General features: G+C 42.6%; 1 protein-coding gene across 12 annotated transcripts in view; it reads left to right on the plus strand.

Annotated features, from left to right (window-relative positions):
• The window catches only part of dcun1d4 (DCN1, defective in cullin neddylation 1, domain containing 4 (S. cerevisiae)), a 117,399-nt gene that overhangs the window by 8,754 nt on the left and 93,051 nt on the right, over positions 1–15,594 (plus strand). For 10 of the 12 annotated variants that reach the window (XM_078547665.1, XM_078547676.1, XM_078547749.1 and 7 more), the window contains exon 2: positions 6,509–6,579. The exons of 1 other annotated variant lie outside the window; for it this stretch is intronic. In XM_078547665.1, the coding sequence (XP_078403791.1) occupies positions 6,509–6,579 (71 nt within the window). Of the gene's footprint in view, positions 1–5,309; positions 5,367–6,508; positions 6,580–15,594 lie in introns of those variants that run through there. One more of the 12 variants, XM_078547758.1, reaches the window with a different exon arrangement.

Here is a 15,594-nt window from a genome sequence, read left to right on the forward strand (position 1 = left end):
GACTGGGAGCTAAATATCCAAGGATATACATCCTATCGAAAAGTTAGGCAGTTGGCAGAGAGGGTGGGGTTGCTTTGTTAGTAAGAAATGAAATTAAATCGATAGCAAGAAATGATGTAGGGTCAGATGATGTAGAATCTGTGTGGGTAGAGTTGAACAACCGCAAAGGTTAAAAAAACCACAATGGGAGTTATGTACAGGCCTCCAAACAGTAGTCAGGATGTGTGGCACAAGATACACCAGGAGATAGAAAAGGTGTGTAAGAAAGGCAAGGTTACAGTGATCATGGGGGATTTCAATATGCAGGTAGACTGGGAAAATCAGGTTGGTAGTGTTTCCCAAGAAAAGGAATTTGTGGAATGTCTACGAGATGGCTTTTTGGTGCAGCTTGTGGTGGAGCCCACTAGGGAACAGGCAATTCTAGATTTAGTGATGTGTAATGAGGCAGATTTGATAAGGGAGCTTAAGGTGAAGGAACCCTTAGGAGGAAGTGACCATAATATGATAGAATTTACCCTGCAATTTGAGAGGAAAAAGCTGGAATCAGATGTAACGGTATTACAGTTGAATAAAGGCAACTACAGAGGCGTGAGGGAGGAGCTGGCCAGAATTGACTGGGAGATGAGCCTAGCAGGAAAGACAGTGGAGCAGCAATGGCAGGAGTTTCTGGGAGTAATTTGGGAGACACAGCAAAAATTCATCCCTAGGAAGAAGAAGCATACTAAAGGGAGGACGAGACAACCATGGCTGACAAGGGAAGTCAGGGACAGCATAAAAGCTAAAGAGAAAGCATACAATGCGGCGAAGAGCAGTGGGAAACCAGGGGATTGGGAAGCCTACAAAGACCAACAGAGGAGAACTAAAAAAGAAATAAGGAGGGAGAAGATCAAATATGAGGGTAAACTAGCCAGTAATATAAAAGAAGATTGCAAGAGTTTTTTTAGATATATAAAGGGTAAGAGAGAGGCAAAAGTGGACATTGGGCCGCTGGAAAATGACACTGGAGAAGTAGTAGTGGGGAACAAAGAAATGGTGGAGGAACTGAATAGGTACTTTGCGTCGGTCTTCACAGTGGAAGACATGAGTGACATCCCCAAAGTTCAAGAGAGTCGGGGGGCAGAGGTGTGTATGGTGGCCAATACCAAGGAGAAGGTGCTAGGAAAACTGAAAGGTCTGAAGGTGGATAAATCACCTGGACCAGATGGATTACTCCCCAGAGTTCTGAAGGAGATAGCTGAAGAGATAGCGGAGGCATTAGTAGCGATCTTTCAGGAATCACTGGAGTCAGGGAGGGTCCCAGAGGACTGGAAAATCGCTAATGTAACCTCCCTGTTTAAGAAGGAAGTGAGGCAAAAGACTGGAAATTACAGGCCAATTAGCCTGACCTCGGTCGTTGGTAAAATTTTAGAGTCCGTTATTAAGGATGAGATTTCAGAATACTTGGAAGTGCATGGTAAAATCGGGCAAAGTCAGCGTGGTTTCAAGGGGAGGTCATGCCTGACAAACCTGTTAGAATTTTTTGTGGAGGTAACGAGTAGGTTAGACAAAGGAGAGCCGATGGATGTTATCTACTTGGACTTCCAGAAGGCCATTGACAAGGTGCCGCACAGGAGGCTGCTCAGTAAGATAAGAGCCCATGGTGTTAGAGGCAAGGTACTAGCATGGATAGAAGACTGGCTGTCTGGCAGGAGGCAGAGAGTGGGGATAAGGGGGTCCTTCTCAGGATGGCAGCCGGTGACTAGTGGAGTTCCGCAGGGGTCAGTGTTGGAACCACAACTTTTCACTTTATACATTAATGATCTAGATGAAGGAACTGAGGACATCCTGGCTAAGTTTGCAGATGATACAAAGATTGGTGGAGGGACAGGTAGTATTGAGGAGGAGGGGAGGTTGCAGAAGGATTTGGACAGGTTAGGAGAATGGGCAAAGAAGTGGCAGATGGAATACAACATGGGGAAGTGTGAGGTCACGCACGTTGGTAGGAAGAATAGAGGCATAGACTATTTTCTAAATGGGGAGAGAATTCAGAAATCTGGAGTGCAAAGGGACTTGGGACTCCCAGTCCAGGATTCTCTTAAGGTTAACTTGCAGGTTGAGTCGGTAGTTAGGAAGGCAAATGCAATGTTGGCATTTATTTCGAGAGGACTAGAATATAAAAGCAGGGATATGCTGCTGAGGCTTTATAAGGCTCTGGTCAGACCACATTTAAAATATTGTGAGCAATTTTGGGTCCCGTATCTCAGGAAGGATGTGCTGGCCTGGAGAGGGTCCAAAGAAGGTTCACGAGAATGATCCCAGGAATGAATGGCTAACATATGAGGAACTTTTGAGGACTCTGGGTCTATACTCGATGGAGTTTAGAAGGATGAGGGGGGATCTGATTGAAACTTACAGAATACTGAAAGGCCTGGATAGAGTGGACGTGGGGAAGATGTTTCCATTAGTCGGAGAGACTAGGACCCAAGGGCACAGCCTCAGAGTAAAGGGAAAACCTTTTAGAACAGAGATGAGGAGAAACTTCTTTAGCCAGACAGTGGTGAATCTATGGAATTCATTGCCACAGAAGGCTGTGGAGGCCAGGTCATTGAGTGTATTTAAGACCGAGATAGATAGGTTCTTGATTGGTAAGGGGATCAACGGTTACGGGGAGAAGACGGGAGAATGGTGTTGAGAAACTTATCAGCCATGATTGAATGGCGGAGCAGACTCGATGGGCCGAATGGCCTAATTTCTGCTCCTATGTCTTATGGTCTGTGCACAAAAAGCAGGACAGATCCAATGCGGCCAATTACTGTCCCATCAATCTACTCTCGATCATCAGTAAAGTAATGGGAGGTGTCATCAACAGTGCTATCAAGTAGCTCTTGCTTAGCAATAACCTGCTCACTGACACCCAATTTGGGTTCTGCCGGGGTCACTCAGCTCCTGTCCTTATTACAGCCTTGGCTCAAACATGGATGAAAGAGCTGAACTCCTGAGGTAAGGTGAGAGTGACTGCCCTTGAAGTCAAGGCAGCATTTGACCGAGTGTGGCATCAAGGAGCCCTAGCAAAACTGGAGTCAATGGGAATTTGGGGAGGGGGGGAGTGAAATCTCTCCACTAGTTGGAGTCATACCCAGCACAAAGGAAGATGGCTATGGTTCTTGGAGGTCAGTCACCTCAGCTCCAGAATATCACTGCAGGAGTTCCTCAGGGTAGTGTCCTCGGCTCAACCATCTTCAGCTGCTTCATCAATGACCTTCCTTCCATCATAAGCTCAGAAGTGGGGATGTTCGCTGATGATTGCACAATGTATAGCACCATTCGTGGCTACTCAGATACTGAAGCAGTCCATGTCTGAATGCAGCAAGACCTGGACAATGTCCAGGTTTGGGCCGACAAATGGCAAGTGACATTTGCATCACACAAGTGTGAGGCAATGACCATCCCCAACAAGAGAGAATCCAACCATCGCTCCTTGATGTTCAATGGCATTACCATCACTGAATTCCCCACTAACAACATCCTTGGGCTTACCATTGACCAGAAACTGAATTGGACTAGCCACATAAATACAGTGGTTACAAGAGCAGGTAAGATACTAGGAATCGTATGACAAGTAACTCACCACCTGATTCCCCAAAGCCCATCCACAAGACACAAGTCAGGAGTGTGATGGAATACTCCCCACTTGCCTGGATGAGTGCAGCTCCCGCAACACTCAAGGACACTGACCAGGACAAAGCAGGCAGCTTGGTTGGCATCACATCCACAAACATTCACTCCCTCCACCACTGACGCACAGTAGCAGCCGTGTGTATCATTTACAAGATGCACTGCAGGAATTCACCATGGTTCCATAGACAGCACCTTCCAAACCCATGACCACTACCATCTAGAAGAACAAGGGCAGCAGATAGATGGGAACACCACCACCTGGAAGTTCCCCTCCAAGTCATTCACCGTCCTGAATTAGAAATATATCGTCGTTCCTTCACTGTCACTCGGTCAAAACTCTGGAACTCCCTTCCTAACAGCACTGTGAGTGTACACATGGACTGCAGCAGTTCAAGAAGGCCGCTCACCACCACCTTTTTCAAGGGCAGCTAGGGATGGGCAATAAATGCTGGCCCAGCCAGCGAAGGCCACATCCCGTGAAGGAATTTTTTAAAAAGCACAAAGTGAAATCAGTAAAGTTTTTTTATTGTGAAAAAAATATGCGATTAAGAGGTGCTAAATTCTAAGATAAAGTTTAAGATTGGGTGGGGTGAGGACTGTAAGAGTTTTAATTCCTTGCAGTTTTTCATCACTAACTCCTGGCACTGAACAGAAAGGCATCAGGAACTCTTGCAAACTCGCATTGCAGCTGGCGATGCATGCTCAACTATTCCCGACGCTTTTTCAGTCAGTGGCAGGAGTATCAGTGATGGAAATATTTCTAAATATTTTAATTCTAAATATGTCTAAATTATTTTAATGCAGCCTCCTTAAGGCAGGTCATTTGTGAAGCTGTTACCTTTCCTTGAACAAATGAACATGTTGGAGAGGCTTTGTGTGGGGAGTTCCTACATAGCTTGACTAGTTGGTAGTTAATGGGGCCCTTAATCCCAGGGTCATGGTCTCAAGCCCCACATTAGCTGATGAATTTTTGTTTCACCTTAATTTTGTTTTCAATAAATAATATTGAAACAAACCATTAAAAAAAATATTTTCTTCATTATAAGAAACTGACCATTAAAATGGTTACTCTGAGTAGTTGCAATTTTTTTCCGTTGATTTTGTGGTATTTGCAAAAACAAAATTCAGTGATAGAAAGCAGAGATGCAGTTTAAAAAGTTTCTCTATCTCTCTCACCTTTAAACAGTCTGTCTCTGACACATAGGCCTGTAACTTCCGAGCTCCTCAGCATCGGATTTGGGGGGGGTGGGGGGAATCCTTCTGGGAAGTTCCCAGGTAAAGGTTTGCACGGCAATTGCCCAGAGGTGCACACTTCCTCTGGACAATTGTGCTGCACTGGGAACCATCCGACAGCGTGGTATAAATCGCAAACTTCGGATGGTTCCATCAGGGTTATATGGATAGTCACCCTGAACAAGTTAGAAGAATTAAAACCTTTTCCAACTTCTGAGTAACTAATTGTAAAGACCCACGACCTCTGGACACCCCCATTTCCACCACCACCTCCCCACCAAATCTTTCCTCCGGCCTGTCATTTTCCCTGGCCTTTTAAACTTCCCTGCTTTATTGCAGCAAGTGCCATAAAAAAGGGGATGTGGCATCCTTGAATTCACTGGAGCTAGACTTTGCTGGGGCCTGCGAGGAATCTTACAATGTAGGTCCCAAGCAGTTCTGGTGAATGGAAGCGTCAACGTAATTTTCAAAGCCAGGTAAATAGGTGGTACTTTTAATTCCTGCGGGCCAGCACTTTCCAACGCTAGTCGGAATATATGGCTCACTGACACTGCATTAGTGCATGTGCAGGAAGTGCTAGCCCTCGTATTGTTGGACAAATAAACACAACTTTTGTTCATACAGTGCAAAAGATTTGCAATAATATTGTTGCCAGTTTGTTGTCCAGCAGGCTTCAGTACATTCTCATAACTTCCTTTTATGGTTTCAGCTATAGTTGAGTGGTAGCACTCTCCTCCTGAGTCAGAAGGATGTGGGTTCAAGTCCCACTCCAGAGACTTCAGTCTAAAACTTGGGGTGATACTTCACTTCATTATTGAGGGAGTGTTGCACTATCGGAGATTCTTTCTTTCATTTGAGATGTTCAACCGAGGCTAATTCTGTGCTCTGATTGCTATCAAAGATCCCATGGTGCTTTTTTTGAAGAGGAGCAGGGACTTCTCTTGGTGTCCTTGCCAATATTTATCCCTTGACCAAAAGCATGGCGAAACATATTATCTGGTTATTATCTCATTGGTGTTTGGTGAATTTTGCTGTGTAAAAATTGGCTGGTATCTTTCCTCTATTGGAGCAGTAACTATGGACATAAGACCACCTTTTAATTGAAGCGCTCATAGAAGATAATTCACAGGATTGAAGCTAATTTGTGTGAGTGAATTGTTCTCTTAATGGAGTTGAACCATTCCAACCCACAGTTGTTTTCTTGAGAGTTGTAATTTATCAGACAACGGAAACGAGAAAGATCAGCATAGTTTTTGTAACACAGTTCTCAAGATATTTCATTCAACAGTCATTTGTTGTTTAACTTAATGTAACATATAGCCCATTCTTAGTTCTGAATAGTTTATTAGTCTTTATTGTTTTATTTAAACTGCTTGATTTGAACGACTGGATAAATTATTAATTTTTGAACAATGATTTTGGATTAATAGGAATAATAATAGATTGTGGACAGATGTAAGTTATCAAGCCCATCTATTAGTAGCCAGAGTGGATTCAAGCAGTATGTTCTACATTATTAAAAACTGAAGGAATGGAGGAAATTTGGCACTGTTATTTCCAATGTAAAGTTTATCTCTTGCCTCTCAATGTTAACTTTAAACTTTTTCCTTTCTTCTAGATTTTCCACTAACTTCTCACCTGTCTACACTGGCTAATATTCACAAGATTTACCACACGTTAAACAAACTGGTAACTTTATTTTTTATTAATACTTCACAATGCAGAGTAACTGGGTGCAAAATATTTCTTAAGATAAAAGCAAAATACTGCGGATGCTGGAAATCTGAAATAAAAACAGAAAACTTTGGAAAAACTCAGCAGGTCTGATAGCATCTGTGGAGAGTGAAACAGAGTTAACAATTCGAGTCCATGTGACCCTTCAGAGCTAAAGAGAAGTAGAAATGAGATGATAATTTATACCATTTAAGGGAGGTGGAGCAGGTGAAGTTCTATAGAAGGTCAGCGATAGGTGGGGACTAAGGAGAGTCTCTTTAGCCCCCACCTATCGCTGACCTTCTATCCAGCTTCACCTGCTCCATCTCCCTTAAATAGTATAAATTTCATCCAATTTCTACTTTTTAGCTCTGAAGAAGGGTCACATGGACTCAAAATGTTAACTCTGTTTCTCTCTGTTACACTGTTATGATTGAAAGCATGATTTTAATGTAATGGTTTAAAGATCAACAAATGATTGGTTTGAGCTGTTTGTAATGTACATAACTAACTTTGAAGTGGAGAACAGAAAAAAATCTTGGCAGCAAGTACCAAACTTCAGGGAGAACCACAAATAGGGAACAGGCTGATCAAATATAGGAGAACTTGGATAGACTGGCGAGCCAAGCTAATAAATGGCACATGTCCTTTAATGAGGACCAGTGTCAAGGAGATTGAGAAAGCATAATAAACAGCGGCAATGTAAGCTATGGGCATTATTCAATAGGCTGTGACAAAGTGCTGTTTTAGGGAGCTGGTGGATATATCCTTGAAGCCATCAGGACAGTGAAGAGAGCAAGGAAGGTGTTAGGCTTTGTAGCGAGACGATTGAGCATAACTCTTAAGCAATTGTGTTTATGTACTAAGTGCTGGTTTGAACCCAATTGGAGTACCATGTACTGTCAGAAAGATATTGGAATGCATGTAGTAAAGGACAGCTAAATTGATAGCTAGGCTTAGACTTGATTTGAGGAGAGAGGCTACAAAAGTTAGTCATATAAAGGCTCAGGAATGAGATTTATAGAAGAATTCAACATCCTAAAGGTTGTGGATGAGATGAGCATTAATATGCTTAACATGGTCATACATTCTATAATGAGAGAATTAACAACTAAGAAATGTAATGTTGAAAATATTGCTTCCATTTAACTACATTACCCAGAGGGTGGTGAATAACAAAAACTGATAGTATCAGCAAATTCAAGTTAGAGTTGGATAAGTATCTTGAGAGAAAAAATGAAGAGGGGTATGAGTTTATCATGGGACATATTATTTCCTACATAGTGGGATTCCATGTGGTTTATTTTCTCTGGTTTATTTTTTATTCATTCATGGGATGTGGTCATTGCTGGCAAGGCCAGCATTTATTGCCTATCCCTAATTGCCGTCAAGAAGGTGGTGGTCAGCTGCTGCCTTGAACAGTTGCAGTCCACATGATGTAGGTACTCCCAAGGTGGTGTTAGGGAGCCTCAGGTTTTTGACTGAGCAACAGCGAAGGAATGGTGAAACAAAAACAAAAATAGCTGGAAAAACTCAGTAGATCTGACGGCATCTACAGTTAACGTTTCGAGTCCGTATGACTCTTCATCAGAACACACAAAACGGAGACGTGGCTACAGGGTGACCAAAATTGGGAACTGAATATCCAAGGATGTTCGGCATTTAGGCAGGAATGGTGATGTGGATCCAAGTCAGGATGGTGTGTGAGGGGAATTTGTAGGTAGTGGTGTTCCCATGCACCTGCTATACATGTTCCTCTAGTTTAGGACTTCACAAACTGTGGTCGCAACCTCTATTGGGGTCATGAGATGAGATTTTGCATTTGAGCTCAGAAGCAGCAGGGGCTTCTGGGGAGCTTGGACTGATTTCTGATGGCTGCATGGTCCCTTTAAATCCTCCTTTTACTTTTGGTCGGTGTGGCCTAATACATTGCTCTCTGAGGCCCGATTGCTGCTGGGGAAAAAAAAGCCTGTGAAAAGGTAGATGCTGGGTTTTGTTGTAGAAAGCCTGGCTTTTCATCAACTGCCCCCATGCTAGATTCCTGTTCCTTCCTGGCCCTACCAAAACAACTCTCATACCCTGCTGGGTTTCCCCCCCAGATTTTCTCTGGGATCACAAGAAGCCTGAGGCATTTTAATGGGGTCACACCAGGAAAACATTTGGGAAGCACTGCTCTAGGTAGTAGAGGTTGCAGGTTAGAAGGCATTCCTTTCTTTCTCTGACTTTTTAATAGTTTGTAGGTGAATTTCAACGTAATGAATTTCATTTTTATTTATTTTCAATTGTCATTTGAAGTTGGGAAGTTCCTACTTATATCTCATTTGTACATGTTTGAAGTTGTGGTGCTAACATGCTAGTATTGTATATATTTTTGTTAAATTCTTTATTCTTTTTCTCTCCTCTCCCCCCATCTGACTGAATTTTTCGGGATCTTCTACAGTTTTCTGTTACTTTGCACGTTGTAAGATTGCATAGAGTAAAGAACACCAAGACCATTTCTGAAGCAAGTTGCACGGATTAAATCTAAATAATTCTTGTATTAAATAAATCGGATAACTCATTTGCTCCTCTGACTCACTCAGACTATTCTGCATTGAAATTTGCTAAGGGAAGTGCAGAGAAGCTGGAACTCTGGTAAGCAAATCCAGCACAAGAGGGCCAAACCTTAAAATTAGAATTTGGTTATTTAGGAATGAATTTGGAAAGCATGTTTTCAAACACAGAATAGTGAAAATCTGGAACTCTCTTTCCAAAATGCTAAGGATGCTGGGTCAAGTGAGATTTTAAGACTGGGATTGATAGCATTTTGTTAGACAAGAGTATCAAGGGATATGGAACAAGAACACAAGAATTAGGAGCAGGAGTAGGCCATATGGCCCATCGAGTCTGCACTGACATTCAATACCATCATGGCTGATCTTGGGCCTCGACTCCACTTTCCTGCCTGTTCCCCATATCCCTTGATTCCCTGAGAGACCAAAAACCTGTCCATACCAGCCTTAAATGTATTCATTGATGGAGCATCCACAAGCTTCTGGGGTGGAGAATTTCAAAGATTCACAACCCTTTGTGTGAAGTAATTTCTCCTCATCTCAATCCTATATGATCAACCCTTTATCCGGAGGCTGTGCCCCTGTGTTTTAGATTCCCCGACTGGTGGAAACAATCTATCAGCGTCTATCCTATCAAGCCCCTACCAGAATCTTGTATGTTTCAATGAGATCGCCTCTATTCTTCTAAACCCCAGAGAAAATAGACCCATTTTGCTCAGCCTCTCATCAGAGGACAACTCTCTCATACCAGGAACCAACCTAGTGAATCAGCTGAAAGCAGTTGGTTCAATTGGTGTTAATTACTGTATCAGGAAGCTGAACTAGCTAGTGACTTATCGGAGGGCCTACGTAAGAGCCAGGCCTCTCAAACTGCATGGTAATAAGGGCCACACGAGGAGATGGGAGACCCTGCCTGAGTGTGATGGAGGCTGAGTGAGTAGTGGGTTAGGTTCACATGGAAATTTGGTGTACGGGGGAAGAGGACCTTTAAATAAGGTTTATTGCAACTTGTAAAGTGTATTAAGTATTAGTCTGATTCATTAGTACTAGTAAGGTTTATCAATAGTCGTAAGGTTTATTATGTTAAGGCCATGTAAAATTAATATAAGTAGACCAAAGTAAAATAATGTTAGCGTAAGTTAAGTTATAATACGGTAGGGCAGTTTGGTCACATGGAATGCATGTCATGTGCTATGTAGGAAGTTGTGGATGCTACCAGTGACCAAGAGAACCACATGCAGAAATTTGAGTTCTGGGTTTCAGAATTCAAGTGGTGATAGAGTCACTATGGTACATCCTGAGAGCTACGTGGATAGCATGTTCAGAGAGGTGGTCCTCTCAGGTTAGGGGCATGGAGGCAGAAAGGGAATGGGTAACCATCAGGCTGTCCAAGAGATCCAGGCAGGTAGTGCGGGAGTCCCCTGAGTTCCCGCTCGCTAATTGGTTTTCTGTTTTGGATACAGGTGAAGGCATTGGTTCCTTGGAGTCAGACAGAGCTAAGTGTGTGGCTCAGCTGTACAGGAAGGGGAAGAAGAGGGGAAGGGCAGTAGTCATAGGGGACTCATTAGAGGAGCAGACAAGTGTTTCTGTGGCTGTAGATGTGATTCCAGGATGGTATGTTGCCTCGCTGGTGCCAGGTTCAAGGATATCATGGAGTAGCTGCAGGACATTCTTTTGGGGGAGGGTGAACAGCCAGAGGTCATGGTGCATGTTGGTATCCATGACTTAAGTAGGAAAGGGGATGAGGTCCTGAAAGCAGATTTCAGGGACTAGAAAGGAGATTGAACAGCAGGACCTCTAAAGCTGAAGATTACTTCCAGTCCCACATGCTAGTGAGCATAGAAACAGGAGAATTGAGTGATTGAACACACAGCTGGAGAATTGGAGGGCACCAGAATTCTGAGGCATTGGGACTGGTTCTGGGGAAGGTGGGACCTGTACAAGATGGACGGGTTGCACTTTAGCAGGACCGGGACTAACATCCTCGCAGGGAGATTCGCTAGTGCTGTTGGGGAATGGGTTTAAGCTAGATTGGCAGGAGGTTGGGAACCTCAGAGGGAGCTCAGATTTGAGGGAAGCAAAACTTGTAAAAGGGAGTAGAAAAGTAGAAAGCAAAAATAGAAGACAGACGAAGCATAGGCAAGCATCAATTAGGATCAGAATAGAGAATAATGTTAAAAAAGCAGAATTAAAGGCACTCTATCTGAATGCACATAACATTTGCGAAAAGGTTGATGATTTGAATGCACAAGTTGAGGTAAAGGGGTATGATTCAATTGCCAAAATGGAGATGTGGCTACAGGGTGACCAAAATTGGGAATGGAATATCCAAGGATGTTCGGCATTTAGGAAGGATAGGCAAAAATGAAACGGAGGTGGGGTAGCACCCTTAAAAAGGGAAGAGATCAGTATGTTAGTAAGAGAGGATCTTGGATCGAAGGATCAAGATGTAGAATTAGTTTGGGTGGAGTTAAGAAACAGCAAAAGGCAGCAAACATTGGTGAGAGTTGTTTATATACCATCAAACTGTAGTGCTATTGTTGGGCACGGTATAAACCAGGAAATTAGAGATACGTGTAATGTGGGTAATGGGCAACTTCACTTTACACACAGACTGGATTGACCAAATCAGCACTAATGCTCTGGAGGAAGAATTCCTGGAATGTGTATAAGATGGGTTCCTGGAGCAGTATGTTGAGGAGCCAACTAGTGTTTGGTCTATTTTGGATTTAATTTTGTGTAATGAGAAAGGGCTAATGACCTTCTAAAGGAGCCTTTGGGAAATAGAGACCATAAAATGATGGAATTTTGCATAAACTTTGAATGCAATGTAGTTCATTCTGAAACTAGGGTCTGAAATCTGAAGAAAGGAAATTATGAAGGTATTAGGGGCAATTTGGCTATGGTGGATTTGGAAAGTACACTAAAAGATTTGACAGTAGACAGGCAATGACAGTATTTAAAGAAACACTACACTATCTACAACAGATATACATTCCTCTAAGGCACAAACACCCAAAGGGACAGGTTAATGAAAGAAATTCAAGATTGCATTAGATCAAAGGAAGTGGCTTATAAGAGTGCCAAAAAAATGGTAAGCCTGAGGATTGGGAGAAATTTAGAACCCAGCAAAGGAGGACCAAGAAACTGATTAAGAAAGGGAAAAGAGAATATGAATGCAAACTAGTGAGGAACATAAAGGTGGACTGTAAAAGCTTCTTTAGGTATGTGAAAAGGAAAAGATTAGCAAGGACAAATGTGGGCCCATTACAGGTGGTGACAGGAGAATTTATAATGGAGACCAGGGAAATAGCAGAGAAACTAAACAGTTACTTTGCATCTGTCTTCACAGAAGAAGATACAGAAAATCTCCCAGATATACTAGGTGACCAAGGGGCTTGCGAAACTAAGGAAATAAAATAAATTGGTATTAGTAAAAGATGTAGTACTTGAAAAGTTAACTGGATTGAAGATTGATGAATCATCCGGACCAGCTGAACTTCATCCTAGAGTGTTGAAGGAGGTGGCTAGAGAGAGAGTGGATGCATTGGTGATTAAACTTCAAAACTCAGTAGATTCTGGAGAGGTCCCTGCAGACTGGAAAGTAACAAATGTAACCCCATTATTTAAGAAGGGAGGAAGAGGGAGAATGGATAACTATGGATCTGTTAGTTTGATGTCAGTAGTAGGGAAAATGTTAGAATCTATTATAAAGGCTGTGATAACTGGACATTTAGAAAAGAATGGTAAAATTGGGCAGAGTCAATGTGGATTTATGGAAGGGAAACCATGTTTGGCAAACTTGGAGTTTTTTGAGGATATTACTTGTAGCATTGATGAAGAAGAACCAGTGGATGTGGTGTATTTGGATTTTCAGAAGCCTTTTGATAAGGTCCCACACAGGAAGTTAGTAAATAAAATTAGAGTTTATGGGATTGGGGAAATATACTAATATGGATTGAGAATTGGTTAATGGACAGAAAGCAGAGACTAGGAATAAACTGATCATTCTCAGGATAGCAGCCTGTTACTCATGGGGTATTGAAGGATCAGTGTTAGGTCGACAGCTGTTCACAATCTATATAAATGATGTGGGGAATAATTGTACTATTTCCAGATTTACCGATGACACCAAACTGGGTGGGAATGTAAGTTGTGAGGAGGATGCAAGGAAGCTTCAAGAGGATTTGGATAGGCTGAGTGAATGGGCTACAACACAGCAGATGGAATATAATGTGAATAAGTGTGAAGTTATTCACTTTGGCAGGAAAAACAGGCAGAATATTTCTTAAATGGTGAGAGGTTGGGAAGTGCAGGTGTCCATAGGAACCTGATGTCCTTGTTCATGAGTCACTAAAAAGTTAGCATACAGGTGTAGCAAGCAGTTAGGAAGGCGAATGGTATGTTGGCCTTCAACACAAGAGGATTTGAATGGAGGGTTGAAGATGTCTTGCTGCAGTTGTGTGGAGCCTTGGTGAGACCTCATCTGGAGTATTGTGTACAATTTTGGTCCCCTTTTCTAAGGAGGGATATACTTGCCATAGAAGGAGTGCAATGGAGGTTCACCAGTTTAATCCCTGGGATGGCGGGATTGTTTTAGGAGAGATTAGGGAGACTAGGTTGTATTCTCTTGAGTTTCAAAGAATGAGGGGTGGCCTCATTGAAACTTACAAAATTCTTACAGGGTGTGACAGGGTAGATGTAGATGAGATTTTTCTCTGGCTGTCTAAAACCAGGGGATATAATCTCATTGTAAGACTGAGATGAGGAGGAATTTCATCACTCAGGGTGGTGAATCTTTGGAATTCTTTACCCCAGAGGGCTGTGCAAGATCAATCATTGAGCATGTTCAAAACAGAAATCAATAGATTTCTGGAGACTGATGACAACATCAAGGGATATGTAGATAGTACAGGAAAGTGGTGTTGGGGTAGATAATCAGCCATGATCTAATTATGTGGCGGAGCAGGCGCAACGTTCTGAATGGCCTACTCCTGTTCCTATGAACCTTCACTGTACTGCCTCCAGTGCAGGTGTATCTTAAACGTGGAGACCAAAACTGCACACGTACTCCAGATATGGTCTCACCAAACCCTGTACAACTCGAGCAAGACTTCTTTATTCATGTACTCCAATCCCCTTGCAATAAAGGCCACATGTCATTTGCCTTCCTAAAAGCTTGCTGTACCGGTATGCTAACTTTTGGCTTTCCTTGCACGAGCAGACCCAAGTCTCTTTGAACATCAACACTTGGCAGTTTCGCACCTTTTTAGAAAAAAATTCAGCTTTTCTATTCTTTTGGCCAAAGTCCAAACAAGGGCAGCTAAACAGAATTGAGGTGTAGAGCAGCACTGATCTGATTGAATAACGGAATAGGCTTGTGTTGCTGAATGACCTTTTTCCTGGACCCATGTTCCTTTAGGATTATATTTAAATTGCTTTCCTTTCCCTGGCCCCCCCACCCCAATCATGAGTTGGTGGATATTTATACTTCTGGGGTGGGCAGGGAAGGCAAAATAATTTTCACCTTTTTCATTTAGCTATAGTGGTACAATGCTCCAGAAGTAAGATTTCTGACCCTGGTTTGAAAAAAAAAAATAATAATTTTGTAAATCTGCACACCGAAGGTTTTGACCAATCCTCTGCCAATCCCTTGGTTACTTTTAACCATCAAGGTAAAGGTGTCTTGAGCTCCTGGGCTGCCAGTGTTTTCTGTCTTGTTTTCCCCTTGGTTCATTTTGGTTGATTCAGTGAAATGAAAGAGCCGCCTCACTTCATAACCTAGTGATCCACACTCCAGGGTCTCTTCCTCACTTTTTTTTTGCTCATTCATAGCATGTGGGCATTGCTGGCAAGGCTAGCATTTATATCTGTTGACAAGATGGTGGTGAGCTGCCTACTTGAACTGTGAACAGTCCTTGTGATGTAGGTACACAACAGTGCTGTTGGAGAATGAGTTCCAGGATTTTGATCCAGCAACAGTGATAGAACAGTAATATCTTTCCAAGTCAGGATGGTGTGTGATTTGCAAGTGGTCATGTTTCCATGCGCCTTTTACCCTTGTTATTCTGGATGGTAGAGGTCTAGGGTTTGGAAGGTGCTATCGAAGGAGTCTTGGCGTGTTGCTACATTGCATCTTGTGGATACTACATACTGCTGCACTTTGCGCTGGTGGTGAAGAAAGTGAAGGTGGTGAACAAGTTGGTAATCCTTCAGGCTGTTTGGTCCTGAATGGTATTAAGCTGCTTGTGTTGTTGGAGTATTCCATTGCACTCCTGATGTGTGCCTTGTAGATGGTGGACAGGCTTTGGACTGTCAGAAATTGAGTTACTTGGTGCAGAATTTCCAACTTCTGACCTGTTCTTGTAGCAACGGTAGCTGATCCGGTTATGTTTCTGTTCAATGATGTTCCTCAGAATGTTTATGGTGGGGGATTTGG

This window comes from Cetorhinus maximus, chromosome 1, assembly GCF_964194155.1.
Source record: "Cetorhinus maximus chromosome 1, sCetMax3.hap1.1, whole genome shotgun sequence".
NCBI classification, from domain to species: domain Eukaryota; kingdom Metazoa; phylum Chordata; class Chondrichthyes; order Lamniformes; family Cetorhinidae; genus Cetorhinus; species Cetorhinus maximus.